Source organism: Aotus nancymaae, unplaced genomic scaffold, assembly GCF_030222135.1.
Source record: "Aotus nancymaae isolate 86718 unplaced genomic scaffold, 86718_ANA_hifiasm-v0.15.2.pri h1tg000046l, whole genome shotgun sequence".
NCBI classification, from domain to species: Eukaryota; Metazoa; Chordata; class Mammalia; order Primates; family Aotidae; genus Aotus; species Aotus nancymaae.
The window spans coordinates 14,063,383-14,088,430 of NW_026988460.1; the positions used below are offsets into that span (position 1 = coordinate 14,063,383).

Here is a 25,048-nt window from a genome sequence, read left to right on the forward strand (position 1 = left end):
CCGCCTGTACCCTTGAGGTCCTTAGAGTCGAATTCTGTGCTTCTCAAATTTTAATGTACATATGAATCATCTGGAGGGCTTGTTAAAATTCAAATTCTGACTCAGCAGTCACTGCTAGGACTTTAGATATTCTGCATTTCCAGCAGCCTTCCAGGAGATGCGGAATCTGCTGGTCCAGGCATCACCCTTTAAGTAGTAAGAGCCTAACAGAGGAGACGAAACAGATGCTCACTTAAGATTACTCTCCATACGGGTTGTGTGAATGATGAGGAGAGGTATTCCTAAACCTTTACATGCATTTGGCCCTCTTTGGTTTGTAAAGTCCTTCTACCTCTAGTATTGTATCTGGTCATTAAAGTTCTCCTCCATGGGAAACCTGGAGGAAGGGACTTCTAGGGTGGGGCGAGATGGATGGAGGTTCACAACAGAGGTAACTTTTGAAAAAGCTTTTGAAAGAGCGGACGAAGTGACAAGGGTTATCCATTAGCAGAAAGAAAGGAGAAAAACATCAACACAGAGTGGGGAGAAAAAGACACAAGTTGCAGAAAGAGAATGATGGCTTATCCCTTCTACAGATAAAACAGGTGGGGGTTAAGCAGCTTTGTAGGAACAGCTCAGAAGGAGCTGAGGCAGAATTCAAACCAGGCTTGGCTGACTGTAGAAATCGCACTCCATAATCATGTTAGGAAACTGGGAGGCTGCTGGTGATTCTGGGAGCAGACTCCTGTTTTTAAGCAGATTAGGGATTCTGATGAGTGCCAGTATGGATTTCCACAGGTGAGGTTTCCAGGGTCAGGACACATTAACTGAAAAGTCCTTAGTTTCTTTCTTTTCCTCCAGCTGTTGACACGGGCAAATTAAACCCTACTCGATCAGCATTTATACAGACAGACCCGTCCACATGCACAGATAATGACCTTCATTTGCATTTGCTGTCTTAACATCTAGAGGAGGCCTGTACTGTTCACCCTTGACTTATGCTTCTTCTCTCCCCTAAGTTTGTTCTTTTGTATCTAAAGTGTTTGAACGGGCCCTCTCTTTAAATCTTCCAGGGGCCAGTTTTGAGGTTTTCTGTTAATCACCTTACTTTCCGGTCACAGAAAACTCTGGCACACTTTTGGGTTTCTGTCTCAATCGTGGAGACTTAAAGGCGTCTTGTGAGCAGTCACTTGATGAGGATTAAGAGTCAGAGTGACCTGTAGCCCGCCACCCACCCAACTCGGTCAGAGCCTGCTGCGTGGCAACACTGAGAACCTGGGCCTTTGGTGTGCTTTCCCCATCCACATCATTCTTTGATTATATGAGACGTCTTGTCAGAAAACCTAAAAATCTACAGCATCAAAGAATTCTTCTCTGAATGTTAAAGCTGCTGCGAACCAGATGTTCTGTGTGCTAAGTGGTGGCTCAGTGTCAGATCTACCAGCTCAATGGTGGTGCCTTCTTGTTTGTGCTGTTGCTGTGGTGTTTGGTCTTGAAACCATGTGAATCCCTGCTGGGGACTCCTAAGGGAGCATTAGCTCCCTCAGGGCAACAGCTGGGGTGCTCAGCTGAGTCATTTGGTGGGGGGAGGGGGGCCTGGGGCCCCTTGGGACCTCAGAGCTGCAGTACAGAGGCTATAAGACCACCTGCTGGCCCCACTTAGTCACACCCTGTGGAGGCAGCCACAGCTGAGACAAGGTCCCCACAAGCCTTCCCCCTAAGGCAGGGGCGGGGGGCATCCTAACCGCTGGTGCTGGGAGGGAAAATCAGTGATCTCTTTGATAAGCCAACCCCAGGAGGCCACACCTATTCCATTGTGGAGGACAGAGAAGGGACAGCTGATGGTCAGTGGCAGAGATGGAAGGAAAAGCAGGCTGGAGGGCTCACTGCCCTCTTGCTTACCTTAAGTTTTTGAGACAGGCTCTTAGGGTATGTGGTCCCTAGGAAAAACACCTCTTGCCTAATTGCAGAAGGCTGGGGATGTTGGATTCTTCTTCAGCTCTCCTTTAGCCCATGAATGAAGATCCCAGAGACTCCTAGAGACTTGTCAAGTGGCACCTGCCAAAGGCAACCCAACAGAACGAATGGAAAAGGCCTCAGATAGCACTTGGGCAGGGAGGATCCCAGCTGCCCTGAGAGCAGCTCCTTGCAGACAGCAGCATCAGGGATGGCAAATGGGTTTTCATCTCAACCCACAGCTGGGTAATAGAATTTACCTGGGGCGCTGTATTGAGAGGGGTTCTTGGAAACCCAGGCTGACTTGGAGAGAATGACATTTGATGAGTCATGAAGGAAAGAGCTGTCTGTGTGTGGAGCACACAGGTGGCCCGCCCTGCCCAGGCCCATGTCCCAAAGGCGCATTCCCTCCATTGGTGGCTGCCCAGTCATGTAAAAACACAACAGCCTGGCTGGACCAGATACTTCACCTTTCCTAATTCCTGCTGAAACTGGCCTGCAGGCAAGGGGACAGGGCCTCTTCTCTCTGTAGATAGAAACAGTTCACTTCTTGTCATCTCTGGAGGGAGGGAAAGAGGGAACATGCCAAGAGTCTCTGTCTTAAGTTGAGAACTCTGCAACCAGCTGTTCACCACCAGTTAATCTTGTTTAAATGTAATAGATCGTATTATTTTCCTTTCCCCTTCTGGTCTTTCTCTCTCTCCTTTCACTGGAGATGGGAGTATCCCCATCAAAGCTGGGGCCAGGCTGATGTCTGTCATGAAGTCCTCACTACCCAAGAAATGGAGGCAGCAGATCCAAGGTGAGAGTTTCCGCTTGCACCTTCCCTCACCGTGCGACCCCGGGCAAGTCACAGGACTTTGCTGACCTGGGTTTCCTGTCTGTACATCGCGGTTCATACCACCTCACACATCCGTTGGGTGGTAGACATGAGATAAATGTGAGCTGGCAGGTGGGAGGCACGAATGGAGGGAGGGAGCGGGTGACAGAACAACTGAGCAGTAGGCCCAGAGCACACCAGCCAGGAAGCAGGGGCTGCAGGCTGGCAGCAGAGCTGACAGAAGCATCATTTCCTATGGTTCTAAGACTCTGTGAAACACCTTGGCTGTGGGCACGTTGACACTAAGAAAAGTCAGAGTGGGCCTCTTGACTCGAAGTACATCCTCCCCTGGAAAATCCCTATGTCTTCTCTCTTAACCTTTAAATCTTTAAGCGTCCTTAAAAGTTGAGGCAGGGCATAGTTGACATGAGCGTTCTTTTCTCTGTTGAATCGGGCATGGACACTTGTGAATTCCATCCATGTCTACAGTGGTTTCCTCTACTGGCTTTTACTGCCCAGAAGTAGGGCTTTCATTGATTTGGGGAGTGGACCCCGAGTTCTGTGTATTCAAGGCAAGCCTGAGATTAGATAATGAGATCATTCATGGTTCACTGGTAGATTTGTCCTTCAACTCAAGCACCTGATGGAAGATGATACTGTCACTCAAATTACCAGGGGAAGCGAACCCTCCTCCACTGTAACTCACAGCGCCACTCAGTCCCGAGATGCAATCTCATATTCGTTGATTTGGGACCCAGGCAAGTCTATGCTTTCAGAGAAATGTGACTGCGGGGTGACCAGACATAGCCCTTGGCAGATAAAGGGAAGGGGGTGGGAAAAATATCTCCTTTCCTTGCAGGAACCCGAATTTTGGTGCCATCATAATTTTCATGATACCCTTTCTTAATAAGCAATTTTTTATTAACCTTGATCTGCATTTAAGTTTTCACAATAATTTATGTGCTGCACACCCTTTTTTGAATAATTTTAGCACTGTTCGGCTTTGCTCTAGTGCCAACTAAACTGAGAATTTGTGTTAGTCTATAGATGATGATTTGAAGGGCCGTTAATCGGAGTTAAGTGGTGAATTCATTATGAGTACTTTGCCTGAGAGAATTTAGATAGTGCACCCTGGGCATGTTGTAGGTAAAAGACCAAATATTTGACTCCCAGCAAAGAAACAGCAGCCCATTTTTCTAGTACAGTCAAATGCAGGAGACTACATATTCTTGAAAATTAGAAATTTGAGCAGCATTAAGAAGGAAGGTTGGTAAAGAAGACCAAACAGTAACTTCAGTACACAATAGTAATGATATGGAATAAGTAAGTGCCCAACAACAAATGAATGGATAAAGAAAATGTGGTGTATAGACACAATGGAACACTATTTGGCCATAAAAAAAAAAATGAATGAAATTCTGTCATTTGCAGCAACATGGATGGATCTGGAGGCCATTATCTGAAGTGAAATAAGCCAAGCACAAAAAGAGAAACACTGAATGTGCTCATTTATATGTGGGGGCTAAAAAAGAAATTGATCACGTGGAGACTGGAAAGATAGAGAACAGAGACTGGGAAGAGTGAGTTGGGGGAAAAGGGAGAGGATGAAGAGAAATGGGTTAAGGGGTACAAACATACAGTTAGGTACAAGGAATACGTTTGATAGCACAGTAGAATGACTATAATTAACAAAAATGTGTGGGGCTCAGGTGATGGACATCCTAGATACCTTGACTTGATCACTATGCACTATATACATGTAACACAATTTCACAAATATCCCATAAATTTGTACAAATGAAAAAATATAGGGCGTCTCTTCTGCTAATTATAGATTTCACTTCTATATCTTGGAATTCTGCCCTGTTAACATAACCCTTATCTTTTCAGAGGTGTGTTTTTGAGTGAATGGCGCATAAAGACAGAGTGATCAGATAGAATACTGTTCATTCACATTTCAGAATGTCCTGATACCCTGGACTGCTCTGGCTCCTTCTCTAGGATAGGATATTCACTGGGCAGTGAAATATTTGGGGAGAACCTGCCTCCCCATGATAGCTGGAGTGTTCTAGAATGTACCAGGGCTGCAGTTTCTGGAGGAACAGTCTGTGCTGGAGTCTGCTTTGCCCTGGGAAGGGCAGATTGGATGGTAATGAATAGGTCGTGTGTAATCAGTATGCATGAAATAAACACTATATGTGCATGATCTCAATCCTCATTACAGCATAGTAGGTAGCACTATTAACATCTTACAGATGGGAATCTAAAACTCAGGAAGGTCGAGCAACTTTTGTAGGGTCGCACTGCTGGGAAGTGCTAGAGCCAAGACTGAAATCCAGAGCTGCTGAACGAGAACCCACCCTCAGGTTGCCCTGACCACATATCTACATGTGGTCACAGGTGTGGTCACCTTTATGCACGTGCACACAGCCCTCCTGTCAACCTGCAGCCAGTGGTTGGCTGGTGGCATCTGGTTTGGACTGGCACATCTTGGACTTGGATTGGCTTATCTCTCAGCCCTGACCCCCAGGGATACTAAATTAGCCTCCTTTAAAAGAGATAAGATGCAGGAAAGGCCCCTTAGTGGGTGGAGAGGAAAGTGGGAAAGAGGATCTCCCGGGGATGTTGACTGGCTAATGCGTAAATCAACAAGATGGGAGTTAGACGGGGTGTGATTCTCAGAGCTGCTGCTGCCAGTAACCACTGCTCAGACAGCCACCTCAAAACTCTAGGGGTTGTTGAGATGGTAGGAGTTCAAGAAAGGATATCAAGCACAGCTCTTGCAAAGGATGTATCTGAAATGTATGTTGATTTTGACCTGCTGAAATATGATAAATTTCACTACCCTCACCTTAGCTTGAAACAGGGAATGATAAGTCCTTTGGTGGCCCAATTTGGGAGGTGTCTAAGTCAAAGGAGGTGGACGATTCACTAGAAGCACAGCCAGACTGGAGCTTCCACACCCAGGTGACTCATCTAAATGAGTATAACTCCCTAATAATTACACATGAGAATGTCTGGTCCATCATCCTTTAAGCCTGTTGCTGACTTTTTCTCACAGCAGGGGTAGACACCTCTCTACTTCTCTCTCTGCTTCTCCTGCTCCGTCTTCCTCACCCTCAACATTCCATTGGAGATTATCCAGTTTGTTCCATTACGGGTTAGTTCACTTGACCTCTTTAGAAACTGGTTATACAGGGATCCAGAAGCAAAGGAGCAATTTTCCAGCTCAAAAGTAGTCTCACTGTGGCAGCAAATGGGATGCTCTCCGAAGGTGGTGGGGTGCTTTTGCATAGGAGGGGAGAGTCCAGGAGCCCACATTCCTGGAAAATGCTTTCCTAAAAGCTTCGGGTAATTTGCTTCAAAAGAGCAGCATGCAAAAGAGCCTTTTTGCCTGACAGCACCTCCTGGCAAAATTTCCAAGCAAATAAGTTCTATTAGCGAATTCAGCACTACTAAACTTCTGTAAGGAAACATTATGAGAAGATTCAAAAGCAGTAGGACATCTAGCCCTTGTGTTTGTCTTTATTTGATAAGATGATAGAGGAAGCAAACATAGAAAGCAACATGTTAATAAGGGCAAAAGATCAAAATGGAAACAGAATACCTGCGTGCCACTACATTCTGTTTAAAAGGGGACCTGGCTGAAGTCTTGCACCTTTCTTGACCCAAGAGAGCCTGTGAAATCTGCAGACACTTTCTTAAGTGAGGACAACAGCCTCCAGCCTTAGGCAGTGCAAGAAACCAAGTGCAGGGGCTGGAGGGAAGAGAGTTCTGTGGATCATAATTAGGTAACACTAAGGACCTAGGTGTGGGGGAAAGATGTTGGCAGCGGTGACTAGAGTCAAGAAATGAGCATAAAAATTCACACAGCCTTCATGGGGCGTCTCAGTTTAAGGAAATGAGAAGTTGGAGTCCCGGCCAGACAGCACTTAGGTGCAGGAGAGAGGAAGGGCGAGTCCAGCAGGGCGTGCCCTTAACCCTCCTCTGACCTTTCCGCCTGCGTGTGCACCTCCTCTGTGCAGCATCAAGCAGGCAGGTCCTGGCTGTTGATAAAGCGGTGTGGACACCCTCTGCTTTGTGCAAATGCATGGTGATGGGTTTGGGCTTTTATTCTGAATTCCAGTGAGGATGCTGGGAGGAAGGGCGTGCCTGGGTACGTTCCTAGAAGATTGATATTTCAGCGTTAGTAGTGCTGAGCAGCAGCTTTCCTTGTGGCCCAACCTGGGAGGCCATGAGCATTGGTTAAAACGTCACCTGGGCTCTGAAAGCCCTTCACCGTGGGTGAGGAGGCAGCCTGTGCTGCCTGCTAAATACAATTCCCAGAATGCCTCCTGAAGTTAGCTGGCACCACGGCAGAGTCAAGAATATCGGAGCAGGGAGGAGTGAAGAGGGATTTGGCACCGGCTTCCCGGTGGCTGGAAACAGTGTGTCAGCGTCATTGGACTCGCCGCCCAGCCAGTCAGCCTCTCTCACCCCACCCTGTGCACTTGAGCTTGGGTTCGTGTCAGTGGCAGCTGCACAAAGCAGTTGCTGAGCTTAAGTTTCCCCACCCAGCCTCAGAACACATGCTGCCCTTTAGTCTAGAGGGGATGAAATCACCCCTTGTCCCACGGAGCACTTCACAGGCACTTTCTTTTATTGTGAAGCACTTGGCATTTGGGCCCCGGTTCTGCACTGACCTCGCAGCACTCTTCTCTGAATTTCCTACATCCTGACCTTCGTGGAGTGTGTGCCAGGTGTTGTTTGTAACAGTGAGTTAGGCAGAGCCATGATCCGCCCTGAAGGAGCTTGTGTGCTAAGGGAGAGCATGGGGCGTGAGCCAGGTATACCCAAGAGTCTAGTCTGTGAGTCTGTGCAGGACATGAGGGTTATGCACAGACATCATTCCATCAGCCACTGAAGACGGCTTCACCGTGCATGAAACCAGTTCTCCCCGTTGGCTAGTTCGTCCAGGGATGTATGGATGTATGTTTGTCCATGCTTTATTACACGTATGAAATATCTGCATACATGCACATTTTCCCCAACTTGGCAGATCTGATAAGCTCCGAAGGGCATTTTCTCCCCCCGTCCATACCTTGACCCACCCTCCTGCTCCTTCCCTGCAGACTCCACTGGGCTGCCCGACTTGCCCTTTACTTCCAGACTTCCTCACTACATTTGCAGCTCCCCTGCCTCAACTCCTTTATTTCCTGTGTATTCTAAGTATTGACTGTGTCTGGTAGAGCTGGACTATAGTATAATAGGATACGGAGAAGTGTGTAACCATAAAAATGCACTTACAAAACTGCTTTTACCTGGAAAATGTTCTGAATGTGACTGTCTACATCAAGTATATGTATTCAGAGTTCTTTAAAACCTCAGTCTTTACAATGAAGCCTACTGTCATGTCTCTAGGGAATGTGAGAATGGGGAAGAGATGTTAGTATTTAGGGATAGTCATTTGTGTGTGAAAGCTATACAGGTGAACTTGACTGAGTTTTCACCTTTTACAAATCCTCTCTCTTCAGGGCCTCAGTTTTACCACCTATAAAATGAGGAAGTTGAATCAAAGGGTCTCTTGTGCCCGTTGTAGCTTTACGATTCCAATAAGCAACATTCAGAGTGGGGACAGGAGTTCGTGAAATATGAAACAGGAGGGTGTGAGCCTTACGGTCTGTGTCAGGAGCAAGAATGTGGCTGACAGGAGGGAGAAGGGGACACGCTAGCTGTGTGAACACGCTAGTAAATAACGGGTCAGAGTACAAGGGGCTGGTTAGAAAAAGGGAGTGTTTGGAAAAGATGAAGGAATTTGGAGAACATCCACATGACAGATGATCTCTTTCTCCCTAAAGAGATCTCGCTGTGTGGCACCTTTCTTCCAAACCACTCTCGAGTCAGTAACAGTGCTGGGAGCCTTCTCACCTCTTTATGAAGTCCTGTGGATGGTGAGAAGGATAACATCTTCCATCACTTCTTTCTCAGTGTGTCTAGGCAGGGCTGACTTTAAGTAAAACTGTTTCATTTCAGAGCTTTCCAGTATAAAAGCCCATCAGATGATAAAGCTGAGATGGAACGTGGTTGTGTTGAAGCAGCTTATTGGTGAAGGTGTGTGTGTTTTCAAAGGTAAATGTATCTTTCCCTGAAACAACAGCACAGAACTTTGGAAAGATGTTTCAATAAGAAGTTTAAAACAAATACAATATACTGCTATATAAAAGTAGTAAGAGATCAAAGTTGAATACTAATGGAATCCAGAAAAGAATAGTAGAAAACCATGAAAAAATAGCTAAAATCCTTATCCATAGCCTCTGGGAATGTTCTGGCATATTTCTTAGCTAATTGAAAGTGCAGGGGAAGTTGCTTAAGTGAGATGTCATAAACCAGCTTGGACACTGATGTGGGGAGAAGGGTGAGTGAGCCTCATCGTTCTTTATTCAGAGTCTCAAATGGGCTTGCCCTGCCCTTGTCCAGCATAGGTGGCTGGTCCCATCTTTCTCTCCTCCTGTGACCTCTGGGTTCCTCAGCCTGGCAGCCTCGGTGCCCGGGACCCAGCTGTACCCCTGCAAGTGTGCACCCTGTGTATCACAGTCCCCGTGGGTGCCCAGGGAATTCTTCACCTGTGGCCCCAGAATGACTTGAAAGGATGATTCTGCGGCTGGCTCTTCCTCGGGATTTCATCAGAAATGGGTGTGTTCTCTCTGCTGGGATGAGCCCATCTTTGTTGTGCTGTATCATCCAAGAACAACTATGGAGTCTGGGAAGGGTGATTGGTCATTCCAGTGCAGCCGAAGGTTATATAATGTGGCCTGTTTTGGTAATGTCATTCAGAACTCAAAAGCAGAACCAGACTGACACCTTGATTTGTACAGTTTGGATATGCTTCATGTGGCTTAGTTGGTAAAAAGAGAAATCGGTATCCGTAAACTTTTATCCCAAAGAAAGGAAGGAACTTTACACAGAAGTTGAGCACTAAAACTTAGAGTCAATACCTGGATTGCAGTACTGACTCTATCTCAGTTCTAGGCAGATGACATACTGATTTATAATACTTTTGCATAATGCTTTCCAGTTTATGGGACGTTTTCACAGCCATCTGATCCTTAAAGTAACCCAGTGAGGTAGCTGGTGAGGTGATCTCTTTCAAAAAAAGAAGAAAATAGACCAGGTTGGTGAGCTAGCTGACTCATACACTCATTCACCGTCCTGTATACACACAACTGAAACTCTTCTTATTACAGGCCACTGCTTTTTCTCCTGACACGCTAACGTCACAAGGCTGTTGTAGAAATGTACAGAACCTGTGAAATACAGGGATATTAATATGCATGTGGTCTGCGGTAACTGTACCTTTCAGACAAAGAGAACTGAATTCCTTCAGTGTGGAGCTGGCCAACAAATGCCGGGTGTGGAATTCCATTTTTAAAAAATTAATAGACTCACAAGATAGAAGAAGAAAAAGAAACATTAAAAAGAAAAAATATTAAAACCATATTTTTTAATAAGATAAAAAAATAGTAGACTTTATTAGAGCAGTTTGAGGTTTACAGAAAACTGGAGCACTAAGTACAGAGTTCTCATACACCCCCTTCTCCTCCTCCTGACTCCCTGCCAGTGTCCTCTGTTAGTAACGTTTTGGATTGTTGTGGCCTGCTTGTTAACATGTGATATACCATTATTAGATACATTGTTATTAATGTCCCTCCATCATTTGTGGCTTACTTTTCATGTTGTGCATCCTGTGGGTTTTCACAATGTAAATGACAGGTATCCACCATTACAGTATCATACAAGTTTCATTGCTCTAAAAATCCTCTGCATGCCTCTGATTTATCACTCCCTCCCTTCCTCCCACTGAGCCTCAGGCTATCTCTGATCTTACTGTGTCCAAAGTTGGGACCCATTTTTTAGGGTTTTTTTTTTTAAAACATGTATAATACATATATTATATATATTCTGAGACAGAGTCTTGCTCTGTTGCCCAGACTCTAGTCATGCAGTGGCACGATCTCAGCTCACTGCAACCTCCGCCTCCTGGGTTCAAGCTATTCTCCTGACTCAGCCTCCTGGGTAGCTGGGATTACAGGCCTGTACCACCACACCCAGCTAATATTACTGTATTTTTAGTAGAGACAGGGTTTCACCACGTTGGCCGGGCTGGTCTTGAACTCCTGACCTCCGGTGATCTGCCTACCTTGGCCTCCCAAAGTGCTGGGATTACAGGCGTGAGCCACCGTGCCCCGCCTATAATAGATATTAAGCGGCATTTCAGAGCCACTGAACATAAAGATGACTGTTTTTTCATCCAGACCAATAGATTCTGGTTGGTTGTTTTTAGAGGGTTTTCATTTTGTTTTGCTGTGATCTTAGAATAATTAGCTCCAAAGGTTAATTTTTTTCTTCCTCTTCAATGGAAATAATCACCCTAGCTCAAAAAGGGACAAATGATTTAAAGTCCATTAAGTATCCCATATTTCTGCTTTTGAAGAGATAAATATTATCTTCAAGCCTCCTCCTCCTGACATTTTCTGAGGGTTTAAATACATGCGAGACCAAATCTGTTTCCAGGCCTACCTACCCCGTACCCCCTTCTAGTCATTTCTGTCACCTGAGGAACCTTAGGCATTCTGGGAGCTTCCAGTTTGTCTTCCTTCCTGGTAAGAGCAGTAGAAATGATGCTGCCATTGGGGTTGAAAAGACCATCTCTGCCTCCTTGAATCTTCCCAGAGGGGATTCTCAAGGGCAGAGAAAGCAACAGGACCATTTTTCTAGGACCCATCTTCTCTCCCATGATCCTTTCTTTTGCCCTCAATTCCCCCGTCCCTCCACTCCAATAAACACCTCATTCTCTGATTTGGCTATAAAAGATTTGACTATAAAAAATGTTCCATTGTTTAGGTGGTAAACATAATACTGTACCTGAGCAGACTTTCTCTGAGGAGGTGATTGATTACTCGGTAGTCTTTCTTAGAACAGCCTCTTCTTTTGAACCTGGGAAGTAAAAAAAAAAATACCCCACTTCTCAGAATGATTAGCATTTGCATCACAGAATCCAACTTCCTCCTCCTCCCTCTGTCTCTCTCTCTCTCTCTCACACACACACACACACACACTCTCTCTCTCTCTCTCTCTCTTTCTTTCCAGTCAAGGACATTTCAAGAGGTTGGTCACTACCACCCCCGTGTCTAAAACTTCAGTGTTTGCCTTCGCAGGGACTTTTCCAACTTTACCTAGAAAAGAACTAACCAGAAGCTTAGCACTTGTGGTCAGCCTGCTTCCGGCTGTGGCTTCAGTTAGCTTGTCTGCTCCGAGAGAGGAAGCACTTGCTGTGACGGGAACTGCACTGGCTGGATTGTAGGAGGACCAGGGCAGACAGTGCCTAATGGCATTGGTATGTGAGATGCCAGCAGCAAGGAGTGAGCGAAGCAAAGCAGAACGAGTCAGACCCAGTGGCAGATTCGGCCAACACATGCTCAGTGACCCCGTAATCCTCTCCCCACTGCATACACACACATCCCAAGGTAATTCACAACAGACAGAGTGTCTTAGCTGAAGATGACTTTTCCAAAAATGCATTAGAAGCCAAGATACTGAGACACGTTTTTGATCTTGAATAGATAATGCAGGCAAGATTCTGCAAACATTTCTAGGCCGTCAGACTCTGGCTGGCTGGAGAGGCATGGGGGACAGACTTCACTGGAGTCATTCAGTACTCAAACAACCTCAGAGTTATGTATGAAAGTCTTAGCAAGAGAGAAAGTAATTGGATTCAGGTGTTCTCTCTCTGCACCTATTCCAGTAATTGGGTTAGTCTAAACATTTGCACTGTGAGATTTAGATTCTCTGTGCAGAGGGGGACCCTGCTGGCGGGGAACCTTATACCACACTAGAGCCTATCCTACACAGGGTGCAAAACCAGTGGGAAATTGAGAGAACAGTTTGGCTAAAATTGCTAATTAATTTTAACTACCAGGTACTCCTTGGTAATTTGAGATTTAATGTCACAGCCCAGGATGATCATTTAATTAAAACACTGGCAACACCTAGGATCTCAAATTTGGGGTTCTACCCATTTCAGTGCAGAAAAGATAATGAATGCTTGCCAGTGGGATCCCTCCTAGCCCAGCTTTTCATTATTAGATATTAAGGGAGGCAATGGGGAGAATCTGTGTGGTGGTGATTGATAAACTTCTAGACCAGAAAATCCTTTTGCTATCTTTGCATTGAAGGCCTCCTGTGAAATGGAGAATGAGGCTTTATTCCTAGGATGGGAGCACATGGCCCGTGTGGCCTGCGAAAAGTAATGACCTTCTTTGAAGTGCTGAGTTTTATCTTTAACATTTGATTGAGCACTTTGGGAGGCGGAGGTGGTTGGATCACCTGAGGTCAGGAGTTCAAGACCAGCCTGGTCAACCCATCTCTACTAAAAAATACAAAAATTAGCCAGGCATTGTGCTGCATGCCTGTAGTCCCAGCTACATAGGAGGCTGAGGCATGAGAATAGCTTGAACCTGGTAGACAGAGGCTGCAGTCAGCTGAGATAGCACCACTGCACTCCAGCCTCAGAGACAGAGCGAGACTCCATCTCAAAAAAATAACATTTACCTTTCTCTTCTGGTCTAGGTAACTTTTTAAGTTTAATATAAAAATATTTCCATCATTTGCCATTGATTAAAATGGATATTCTACGTTCTAAAAAGACGCAGTATTTCTCTTTACGGCTTTATGTACCCCTTGGGTGAGGCCATCAAGTCCCAGGATTACAGGTATCCCATGTAGCAGCACAAGATGCAGGACTTCAGTGCCTCTCCACCACCACCGAGGCGAGGGTCACCGATGCCAGGAGCAGCCCTTGGCATGCTGATGGGCCCCATTCGCGTCTTCAGCACACACTTTAGGCACTCACATTTGGAGGTAGGTAGAGAGAGACAGAGGGAGCTCCGCAGAGGTGAAGAACTATGCTTTGGGACCTGGCTAGTGACCACAGTTGGACTAAAGCAGCTTGAGGACAGAGACCTTGTCTTTCTCATCTTTAGATCCTCAGCGCTCAACCTCATGCAGGAAACAGAAATTGTAAAAGTTTGGTAAAAGACTGTTAGATGGAGAAAATCTGTGCATTTTGCATTTATTCATTAAAAGACCCTTCTGAAATCATTGCTTGGAGGGCCAGGAATCACATATGGCATGAAAAAAGGTGAGGATCTGCCATGAAAAATTCTCATTTTAATCCATAGTCATTTGGTCACTTGCTATTAGAATAAGGGAGAAAAACTGTTCCTTAAACTTTTAGCTATGTGCAGACTCTTGCGTTGGTTTTCTGGAGTCTTTTGAAGGCCTCATTAATGTGGACTCTGTTTGGAAATCTGTGTTTTCTATTTTTATAGAAGGTTTGCTAAGCAAATGAACATATGAAGGATTTGAAAGCCAGATTTTAGATGGATTCACTAACATTTTAGGCAGTTTAGCATTCATTTGCATGTCAGTAATAAGTGAGCTACAGGTGAGTTCTGACTACTAGCAGTGAGGACCAGGACATCCATCGTCTCTCTCTCCCCAGGTCTGGTCAAGGAGGGCGGCCTTTTACAGATCTCCTGTTTCCCTCCAGTCTTCACTGTCCAAGCTGCTCCTGCCTGTCTGCCCTCATCCCCAGCTCCAGCCACACTGGAGCTTTACTGTGCCAGTGCCCTCTGTGAAATGCCCTCACGCTTGCCCAAGGGCTAACATTCTTTAGGGCCAAGCCTTGCTTGAAGAGGATTCTGGCCAGTCATTGCTTGTCGGGTCTTACTTGGACGCTACTGTCTCTACCGCTCCTAGATACAACTAGCCTGCATTATTCCTTTTTTTGTTTTTGTTTTTAGAGAGTCTTGCTGTCACCCAGGCTGGAATGCAGTGGCACAATTATGGCTCACTGCAGCCTTGACCTCTTGGGCTCAAGTGATCCTCCTGCCCTAGCTTCCTGAGTAGCTAGGACTACAGGTGCCCACCACCACACCCAGCTAATAATTATTATTATTTTTTGCAGAGATGGGGTTTCACTCTGTTGCCCAAGCAAGTCTCAAACTTCTGGCCTCAAGCTGTCCACCCACCTTGACTTCCCAAAGCACTGGGATTACAGGCATGAGCCACCATGACTGGCCTGTTAAAAATAAAAAATCTAGATGATCACTTTCCTTAACTAAATTGTAAGCACTTTGATGACAGGAATTCTATCACATACTTAGGTATCAAAACTGTTTCTCCTTTGAGGGGGTCCAGGATGCAGTGACCATGTCTGTGTTGCTCCCTGTAGTATCCTCAACATTGTTGTATCCAAAGTGGGACCTTGGATCTTTTTTCTTCAATTTGTTTTCCTCAATTGAGGTCAGTCTGCAAAAATATGTAGCAGCCACCGTGAGTATCTAGGACCTTGTGCTATGTGATCTCTCTGCAGCTGTGCTTTGGTTTGTGGCTTCAGCAGCCCAGCCCACATCATCCCTCCTCCCCTCGTCCTAGTGGGAGTGAATGATCACCAGTGACCTGTCGCCTGTGTGTGCCCTCTTCTGAAAAATGAGGTTTCCTCCTCTCTTAGAGTTGCATAGTCCTTGAGCATGGGCTGCTTCCTTGGTGGGAAGACATGGCTACGTCTGAAGGACGGACACAGGGGAGATGAGTGTAGTCAATGATAGGTCACTGCAGCTGCACAGTAGAAAACTGGTTACAGAGGGGGAAGCACTTTGGGTTTCTAAGCTAGTCATCTCTGAAATGGAATATTTTTTTAACGATCTTTTGCCCATTGCTCTGTGATGGGAAATTGATGAATATAAGCTAACGTTAAGACACATGAAGTGTTTATGCAGAGTATAGGAAGGTAGAGATTGCCCTTTTTCTCCCCCAGCAGTCATGGTAAGCAGCTCAGGCTTACTACTTAAGCATTTGTTACCAGGGTCCATGTAGAAAAAGAGTTGCATATCATTCTGTCCTTGCATAGCTTATACTAAGGTGGTTCCTGCCTTCATAAAGCTCACAAACTAGTGACTGTGACTCTGCCCCCCCACCCACCAATATCTTAAGCAAACACTCTATGACACCTTGTTGTCAATGTAGTATGACTTCTTGTGGTAGTTTTCATCTAGGTCTTATATGGCTTCTGTATCGCTAGGTGGCCTTAGGTCATGATACAATTTTATGATCTCACTTGATTTGTAATGTTTGGACATGTCTCATGAAGTGTTTTAAATATATTGATGCCTTCTACTATATACAGCAGAGGTGAGCAAACCCAGCCTGCTACCTGCATTTGGAAAGAAAGTTTTCTTGGAACATGGACATACCCATTTATTTATTTACTGGCTGTTTGGGGGTTATAACAGAGTAGTTGAGTAGTTGTTACAGTGACCAGGTGGCCCACAAAGCTGAAAATATTTACACAAAAAATATTGCCGACCCCCATGGTATACACAAAGCAACAATTACCCACCATTCTGAGTGTGTGTGTGTTTGGGGGAGAGGGTCTTGATTTGTTTCAGAAAGACCATTAAATGTATCCTTACAAGATGAAACTGGTCCAGGTGAGAATGACACCAGACACGTGGAATGAGTCAGTTTTCTTTCCCTGGTCTCAGGATAAGCTTTTCTTACTGTTCATTCCTGCCTCTCTGTACAGAACTGATGTATGCGGCATGCTCTTTGGGAGAAAGGCATATGTGGGCAGAAGGAAGTGAGGTGGGAGGAGTTGTCCCATTCTGTTAACCAGTAGTGAGAAATACTGTTTACAGGCATAAGCTATAGACATCAGAAGGATGGAGATGGACGGGGGAGGAAACTGAATGGGCCTTTCTTAAACTAGTTGCCAGCACTCATCAACCATTTCAGGCTGGGAGGAAAAGGACACAAGAGGAGTAGTTTCCATAAGCCCACGAATGGAGACCTTGACAGACGGAGGAGCCGATTTCCCATTTTCAGCCTCTTAATGATCCCTCACCCACGCAAACGCATACATGCACATGTAGCTGTTAAGTGCCAGAACACTTGGGACCTTAAAATTCACCTCACTTCTAGTGTTTGCAAAAGGTTTTCCCAGTGTAATGCATTTTAAAATACACAGCATAATATGAGGTTCCTGGAACAGTCAAATTCATGGAGACAGAAAATAGAATGATGGCTGCCAGAAGCTGGGGGGAATGGGGTTAGTGTTTAATGGGGATGGAATTTCAGTTGGGGAAGATAAAAAAAATAGTTCTGGAGACAGATGATGGTGATGGTTGCACAGCAGTGTGAATGTACTTAATGCCGCTAAACTGTATGTTTAAAATGGCAAATTTTATTTTATGCATATTTTACCACAATTTAAAAAAAACAACTCATCAGCCATGTAATTTGCAAAGATCAGAGCAGCAGTGGCAGTATTCAGATTTGGAGATTAGGACTCTTGTTTGGAACCTATGTTTCCCTTACATTTAAATTTAAAGCGACTTCCTCTTAGAATTAAGAGTTCCATTTGTATGCAATTAAAAAGATAGCCACCAAACAATTAAAATACACAGCACACTAGTTCTGCAATAGACAGAGGTAACCTCATGAGAATTAGGTTAGGAAACATGGCATGGTAAGCTGACCTTTCTTGTTTTTACCTCTAGAAGTGACTCAGTCTCCCTCTCTCTTTTTTTTAATGTGGATTCTAGGAAAGAAACCTTGACTGGTTCCCCAGGATGAGAGCCATGTCATTGGTCAGCAGTGATTCTGAAGGAGAACAGAATGAGCTGAGGAACCTGCAGGAGAAGCTGGAGTCCACCATGAAACTTGTCACGAACCTGTCTGGCCAGCTGTCAGAATTAAAGGATCAGGTAAAGAAAGGAAATCCCAGTCCCTAGCCCCCATCCCCACTCCCACTGCCCCCCACTATCATCACATCATATCTGATGAGGAAAAATCAGTAGTGCTTATGTTACAATGTTGACGTGCTTTACCTAGATGGAAAAGGGAACTGGGCCGCAGAGGACAAACCCACTCGCTCCTTCAGTCTCCTCATCCCAACCCCTTTCACTGCCCTTTTGCAAGATAAGGTCACGGTGCTACTTTGAGTGCTGCTCAGGACATGGTTTCAATATGAAAAACAAAAGCAAAAAAATGGGAAAATACAGTATACTTCAGTGAAGTCCTGTCCAAAAACCACTATGCATAAAGCTATACTTTTTTACTTTATGCACTGGTAGAAGATTAAAAGCTATTTCTTCCTAGCCCTCAGACTTGTCAAATCTTCACCCCAGATATTTAAATTCAGCATCTTGGACTAAACCATAGTCACGGAAAAGCCCTTTTGGTTTCATTCCTTTCTCAGTGGCTTATTGAGTGACTATCATAGTATAAGAATTATATCAGGTGCTGGGGATAAAACAGTGAACAATACAGATATACTCCTGATCTCACAGGGCTTAACCGTCTACAGAAATACTGCCCGCATCCTGCTTCCTATCTGTAACCTAAGTGCTTTGCCCTTATCGTATGGATAGGAAACAGGATGCGGGCGGTATTGCGGGCAAAATTTAAATGGGAAACAGGGTGTTTCCCATTTAAAATAAGTTGTAGGGGACATATTTATACCAAATCCTTTGTGCTCTTTTTCCTCTCCCTTTTGACTCCATTGAAATGAACATGCCACAGTCACCAGGTGGTTATCTAGTGATAGGATGCAGCTGTGTGCTAAGGACTTGTACCCTGGGTGGTGAGCAGACTCTGATTGGTTTTATTAGTGCTTTTCCATAAGTGACTGGGATAATCAGGTTCCATCCAGCATTTTATATGAGTTTCTGAACGCTCTTTAATCAATTCCATAGACAAGATTATAGGCATGGGCCATGTCTGCGCTGGAGGTAAGTTGCAAGGTACACCCACAGGTGATTTATCACTTATAAATACCATAACTAATGAAGACCGCCATCTAGAATACTCTTGCTGGAGATGCTTTACAGAGCATCTTTAATAATCATACTTTGAATTATGTTAATATTTCTTTTCAAACTAAATTATTCCAAACTGTGCCCTAAGATACCATTTGGCCTCAAGTTTTCTTTTGTCTGTATTAAGATGCAAATAAGAAAGACTAATAAGAAAAGAAGACCCTCTTTATGAAGGCTGTCTATAGCTCTGAGCTTGGTAGTGACATAAAATGAGTAATAACCTAAATAAGTAAAACAAATGAAGATCTAACTAACTAGATTACTTTGCTTAATACTAACGTTTTACCCCCACTATGAAACACCTGGCAAGTGTTCTGCAGGCCTAAACTGACTCATGAGGACACTGGTGGCTACAGCTGCTTCTGGCATGGCCCCCCACAACCCCCCATCGAGGTGAACTTCTTTACGCATCCTGCAAGCTTTAGTTATCTTCTTCTCCCATTTGAGATGTTTAAATTAGGTGCCAAAAAATCTTACAGACACTGAGCTAATACTTAAATAGAAGAACAGTTCAGTTCTCCATAAAATCTGGTGCCATTTTCCAAAGAAGCAGAGGATCTTTGTTTCACGCCCATGGTACTGGAATTGCAACAGTGAGGCATTCTAGCTCTCATGTGCCAATGCAACCGACATTCATTCTTGCTGACTCATTACTGCTTCTCATTGTCACACTTGGAAGCTTTTGGGGGGTATGTTTCGGTTGATCTGAGAAACTGGGTATTACCAATTTACTAGAGAGTTTCTTAAAATGTATCTGAAACTATTAATGGGCATTCTCTGGTGGCAAAACCAAGCAACACCTCCCTACACTACCTGTCCTTTCAGAGCTAAGAATCTGTTGTTTTGCTCACATAGTGATTCTGAATCTGCTTCAGTGCACACCTTGCATACCAGTGAGCCTAGTCAAAGGAGTGATTTGAGCTGAGGAATTAGAGTGAAGAATACAGGTATAGGAGAGAGTACCTGAGGCTTCAGATGTCATCTCACCTCGTTTCCCTTATTTTTTTGATGAGGTTACCAAAGGAGTCCAGAAGGCTCTTAGGCATGGCCAGGGGAGGAGCTCCTGATCACCTAGTCTGGATTTGTGTGTGTGTGTGTGTGTGTGTTTTCATTTGCTTTGTTTTGTTATGTGCTGTACTGTTTGCCTTTCATGGTTGACTGTTTAAATTCTTACTCTTTAAAAAAAAAAAAGGCTTACAGTCTCAGAAGTCACGTTGCATCATACACTTAAATGGTATGGAGGATCCATTCATTGTCATTTTATACAACTGAGCACAGTAGAGACTTGGCATTTCTAAAATCCAATATAAGATTATTTTGGTTAAGCCAAAGTTTTAGTTTAAACAAAATATGTAAAATTTGATTACATATGGACCAAGGTTCATTAAGTGACATTAAAACCAGTATGGTTTAAACTGCTTGATTCCAGCCTTTCATGCATTTTTTATTTTGAAGTTGGCAGTTGGAACCATTCTTTAGAAAGCCCTTCCCCTGTGAATGAATTTGAAATGGAACTGTTTTTTTCTTGGAATATATTATAAGGTAAAAAGAAGCATGAGAAACCAGTAGTACATTCTCAAGTGCTTTTACCAGGACTGAACTACTCAAGTTTTAAGGTATCCAGAATTACAGGAAAAATTCTGTATAGCTTTTTTTTTTTTTTGAGGGGGCAGGAGGATTTGCATCTTTCCAAAGGAACTAGTCAGTGTTTTTTTTGGTTATGTAACTTCCTACAAACCTTTAATGCATTTGAGAATCAACTTGTTGAACAGATTTGAATTTTATTAAGATTGGTTATAGCAATCATAAAGGTTTAAAAACCCTTTATGTGCAAAACATATTAAAAAGTCATGCAGATACGTTAGAGAGCTGCTCTTTCTTAAATTGTGAGAATTCTTGCTCTCTGGGGGAAAAATTTTTGAATTAAAAAATAAAAGCCCCACGAATGACTAGTGAATAAGAAACCTTGTGATATTTTTTAAAACAGCTATGAAAGAATACCATTCACTAGTAAAAGTGCTAGAAAACACAAAAATTGCTCCATTATTTAGGTTTTTTTTTTTTTTTTAGATTTTATGATTCAAAAATCAGCAGAATGGAGCAATGACAGCTTAAATGTAGATGACTTTGGTCTTAATCTTTCTTTACTGTTATTTTCCTCTTTAGTTGTTTTGTTAATCTACCGATTTGAGGGAAAAAAGTTCTTGTGAGGATATTAGTAAAATTATGGTTAGTGGTGTCACTTCTTCTATTATTGCCAAGAATGGTTGGTTAGGATTGCTATTCTAAGTATTACTTAATGATGCATCTCATCTTGAAGTGTCCCCTCCCAAGAGATTCTGAATACTAAATGTGATTCTCTTACATTCTTATTCCAAGGAGGAGAACTAATATAAGAACTTAAAATGCTTTTTGCATGTTTTCTTCATAATGCAAAAGAGCAAATCCTAAGAAGGGCTAACTTTCTTGAAAATGTGACTGGCTTCCTATAGGATGGCGACCATCGTTTTTTGTTGCTAGGAATACAAGAAGTGCTTGAAAATTCAGATTAGCATGTTACAGCGTTTGGCATTTTTCATGCAAGAGGGTTATCTTGCTAACATTAACTGCTTAAGGACGGAAGGAATAACAAAAGATTAGAATAACTGCCCAAAGTTGGAAAATGGAATATTAAACAACCCTTCCTGCATCTATGTTCCTTACACTGTGCTGGGACCACAAAAGAGGACTGAGTCAACATCTGCCCTCTAGATTCAGGATCTGGCAATAGGACAAAGTAGACCTCTAGCAATCTGATACAGTATGAATGACTTGAGGTGTGAATAGTTTCATGGAGCACAAAGAAGTAGGTAGGTAGCGGTCCTGTGTGAGGTTTGAAGTGAAGAATGAGTTTAGCTTCTGTAATCTCAAAGCAGGTAACTTCTGAGCTGGCAGAGAAATGCAGTAGGGGGGCTTCCCAGGAAAGGAATCAGCATGAGCAACAGCATGAAAATGCATGGCATGCTCAAGGAATGGCAGTATGTTCTGGTTAATTCCGTTCCTTCTTTTAGCCCACATGTATGAAACACCTGTTTGCCAGGTGCAGCATTAGGTACTGGGGCTACAAAGATGACTAGATCCTATTCTCTGCCTTCAAGAACTAAAAGTCTAGAGTGGGAGACAAGTAAACAGATAAATTATAATTAAACATGGTGAGTGTGTAAACAAGCTAGGAACACATTGCTCTGGGAATGAAGAAAAGGGAGTGATTTGTTCATCTGATCTTCAGGAGAGGATTAGAGTAATTACCACAGAAGTCTTCTCAGAAGTGGTAATGTAGGAGCTTGGTTTCAAAGCATCAGAAAGAGTTGGCCAGGTAAAATAGAGAGGAACAGAGCATTAAGGATAGACTCTAAGAATCTAAATGGTATCTCTACATTAATATTAAATCAACATAATTGTATTCAAGGGATGTTTTAGTTTCATTTCTCAGTATTTGAGGCTCACCATTCTGAGCATGACTTACTTACTTTATAAGGCTGTAGAAAGTAATTGTGATATTTGAGTTTCCTGGCTGTTTAAAATCTGAGTAACCAAGACCTTACTGTCAGTCACATGAAAGCAGCTTTTCAAAGACTATTAAGATGTGTTATAAACCAGAAATGTGGCATTTGTGTGCTGTCAATGAACTTTCCTTCCTGTGCCAGCCTTTACTCATTTAGAGGCCAGACTGGTAAATTAAAATTTGCCTATTTCTACTGTATGCTTCGTGTTTTCGTGAAGCAGTCTTTCTTTCAGATGTTTGGCTGCATCTGACTTGTAAAGCTACACTATTCTTCGCTTCTTGTTTAGACGAGTCAAAAGGAGGAATGCTGAAATTCAGGCTAGTTTCTATATTTGTATAGATGTGAAGAACAGCATTGCTATAACTGTTTATCCTCAAATACATGGGAATTTTGAGATTTGGGGTTTTGTTTTTGTTTTTGTTTTTGTTTTTTGAGACTGAGTCTCCCTGTGTCACCCAGGCTGGAGTGCAGTGGCACAATCTTAGCTCACTACAGCCTCCGCCTCCCAGGTTTAAGAGATTCTCCTGCTTCAGGCTCCTGAGTAGCTAGGATTACAGGAATGTGCCACCACACCCAGCTAATTTTTATATTTTTAATATAGACATGGTTTTGCCATGTTGGCCAGGCTGTCGAACTCCTGGCCTCAAGTTATCTGTCTCCCAAGGTGCCGAGATTACAGGCGTGAGCCACTGTGCCCAGCCATTTTGAGGATTTTTAAATGTACTATAAATGAGACATCTTATACTACTCAAAATAGATGTTTCAGTACTAGAATTTTGAATACAGTTACCTTAGATTGATTTTTTTTTTTTTAAACCAAGAGTCAGTTTTGTTTCAGATGTCGAGAGAGACTATTATCTGACAAAAACGCTAAGGATAGACTTTGGTCATTATATTTGTTTTGAGATAGGTAAGAGTAACAGACAATAATGATGCTTGTAACAAGATATACAGATCGTATGTGTGAATGTATGTAGGTGGGGTAGGTGTGTAAGTAGATAGGTAGAATTGAACTAATACAACCAGAAATTATGTGAGAATATGAACTAAGAGGCTGGGGAAATCTAAGGGGCCAGAATTGTTGCCCTCAGTTTCTTATAGGTCAGATTTAGTCCTTGGGGGTTTTGAAGGATTTTTTTTTCAGTTCCCTTATAATTGTCATTGGATGATGCCTGCTACTAAAAGACCAGACACTTTAGCAGTTGCCTAATTCCTTCTCATTTAGCAGTCACTTAAATGGCAGTGATGTTGACTTACATAACATCCATTCTGTCTAAAAGGCCATGGTTAATCAAAACATCAGTCAAATGTGTGCCTACTATATGCTCAGTTATCTTATCCAAGAGCTTCTCTCATGTGAGAAAAGAAAATATGTGTACACAAATTATTTTTTAAAAAAAAGTGTTCGAGTACATACTCAGTGATCTTGGCCAGTTTTGGAGATGATCGGTGAAAAACCTCTTCTAGAGCAGTGGTTCTCAAAGTGTAGTCCCCAGACTGGCAACATCGACATCACCTGGGAAATCATTAGTGATGCAGATTAATGGGAGCTACCCCACACCTACTGAGTCAGAAACTCTGTTTCTGCTCTGTATTTGAACAAACCTTCTGGATGATTCTGGTGCATGCTTAACTTTAAGAACCATTCTTCTAGGGAAACAGAAAAGAACATTAGATGTGTAGCTGGTACTTAAAAGGATCAGCAATTATGACTACCTGAGCAAAGAACTGGCCACTAACCCACATCAGTAGGAGCCTTAAGGTTAGGGAGGAAGGGTGGGTAATGGGATCACTCTATCTTAAAAAGACAAATGAATAGGGCTGCTAACTGAGGTATCAGGTCACGGCTGTGGAAGTGATAAGGAAGCCAGGCCACCAACTGAAGACTCTTTGCTATAAAGTTTCAGAGCCTTCTTCAAGTTTAAGAGAAAGACTGACTGACAAATTGAAAAGTCAAGGAGAGCTGATTTAACAAACAGGGATGAAAATATGCATACATAAAAGGTCATCTCAAATACAAGTAGTTATTTAAAGCGAAATTACAGCAGGGGAAAAAGTCTTAATAGCCAACTTTCACATTCAACTTTGAGTTGAAAGATTTCAGTAGCTTTAATATAAGCTTTGAGTAAAAGTATCCTTCAGTAAAGGTTGAGCACACCAAGATTTAATTTTTTTTTTTTTTTTTCCAAAACAAGATCTCAGTTGCCCAGGCTGGAGTGCAGTGGCATCATCACTGCTCACTGCAGCCTCCGCCTCCCAGGCTCAAGTGATCCTCCCACTCAGCTTGTCAAGCAGCTGGGACTACAGGTACATACCACCATGCCTAGCTATTTTTTTTTTCCTTCGGTAGAGATGGGGTTTCGCTATGTTGCCCAGGCTGGTCTTTAACTCCTGAGCTGTAGCAGTCTGCCCACCTCAGCCTCCCGAGGTGCTGGGATTACAGGCATGAGTCCACCATGCCTGGCTGAGCACACTGAGACTTCTAAATCAATTTGAACACTTGAGATTATCCAAATTTAGCTAAGTTGTAGTGGATTCCCTCTCAAAGTTACCTGCCAAGGGAAGAGTTGTGGGAGAAAAATCTCAACTAAACATCTGAACTATTGGGAAGTAAGATAAATGAATTACTGGAATTTTAACCTAATTGTGATTTTATTTCTTGTGTCATATTAGGTTCTCCTTCCTCAGCTGAATCTGTGGGTACAGTGTAGTGTCTAACACTTCCTTTAAAGATGTCACTCACCTAAGGAAACTTCAGAAGCTAGCTGGAATTTCCTAATGCAATTCTTTATAAAAAGCTTTATTGGGGCCAGGCACGGTGGCTCACTCTT

General features: G+C 43.3%; 1 protein-coding gene and 1 long non-coding RNA gene across 2 annotated transcripts in view; one reads left to right on the forward strand and one right to left on the reverse strand.

Moving 5' to 3' along the window:
• ITPR1 (inositol 1,4,5-trisphosphate receptor type 1) overlaps positions 1 to 25,048 on the forward strand; it is a 362,730-nt gene that overhangs the window by 334,403 nt on the left and 3,279 nt on the right. The window contains exon 61 of the mRNA XM_064361952.1: positions 17,398 to 17,559. Within this exon, the coding sequence (XP_064218022.1) occupies positions 17,398 to 17,559 (162 nt within the window). The remainder of the gene's footprint in view (positions 1 to 17,397; positions 17,560 to 25,048) is intronic.
• LOC105730756 (uncharacterized) overlaps positions 10,007 to 25,048 on the reverse strand; it is a 58,861-nt gene continuing 43,819 nt past the window's right edge. Inside the window, exon 3 of the long non-coding RNA XR_001110564.2 lies at positions 10,007 to 11,728. This is a non-coding gene — a long non-coding RNA (uncharacterized LOC105730756). The remainder of the gene's footprint in view (positions 11,729 to 25,048) is intronic.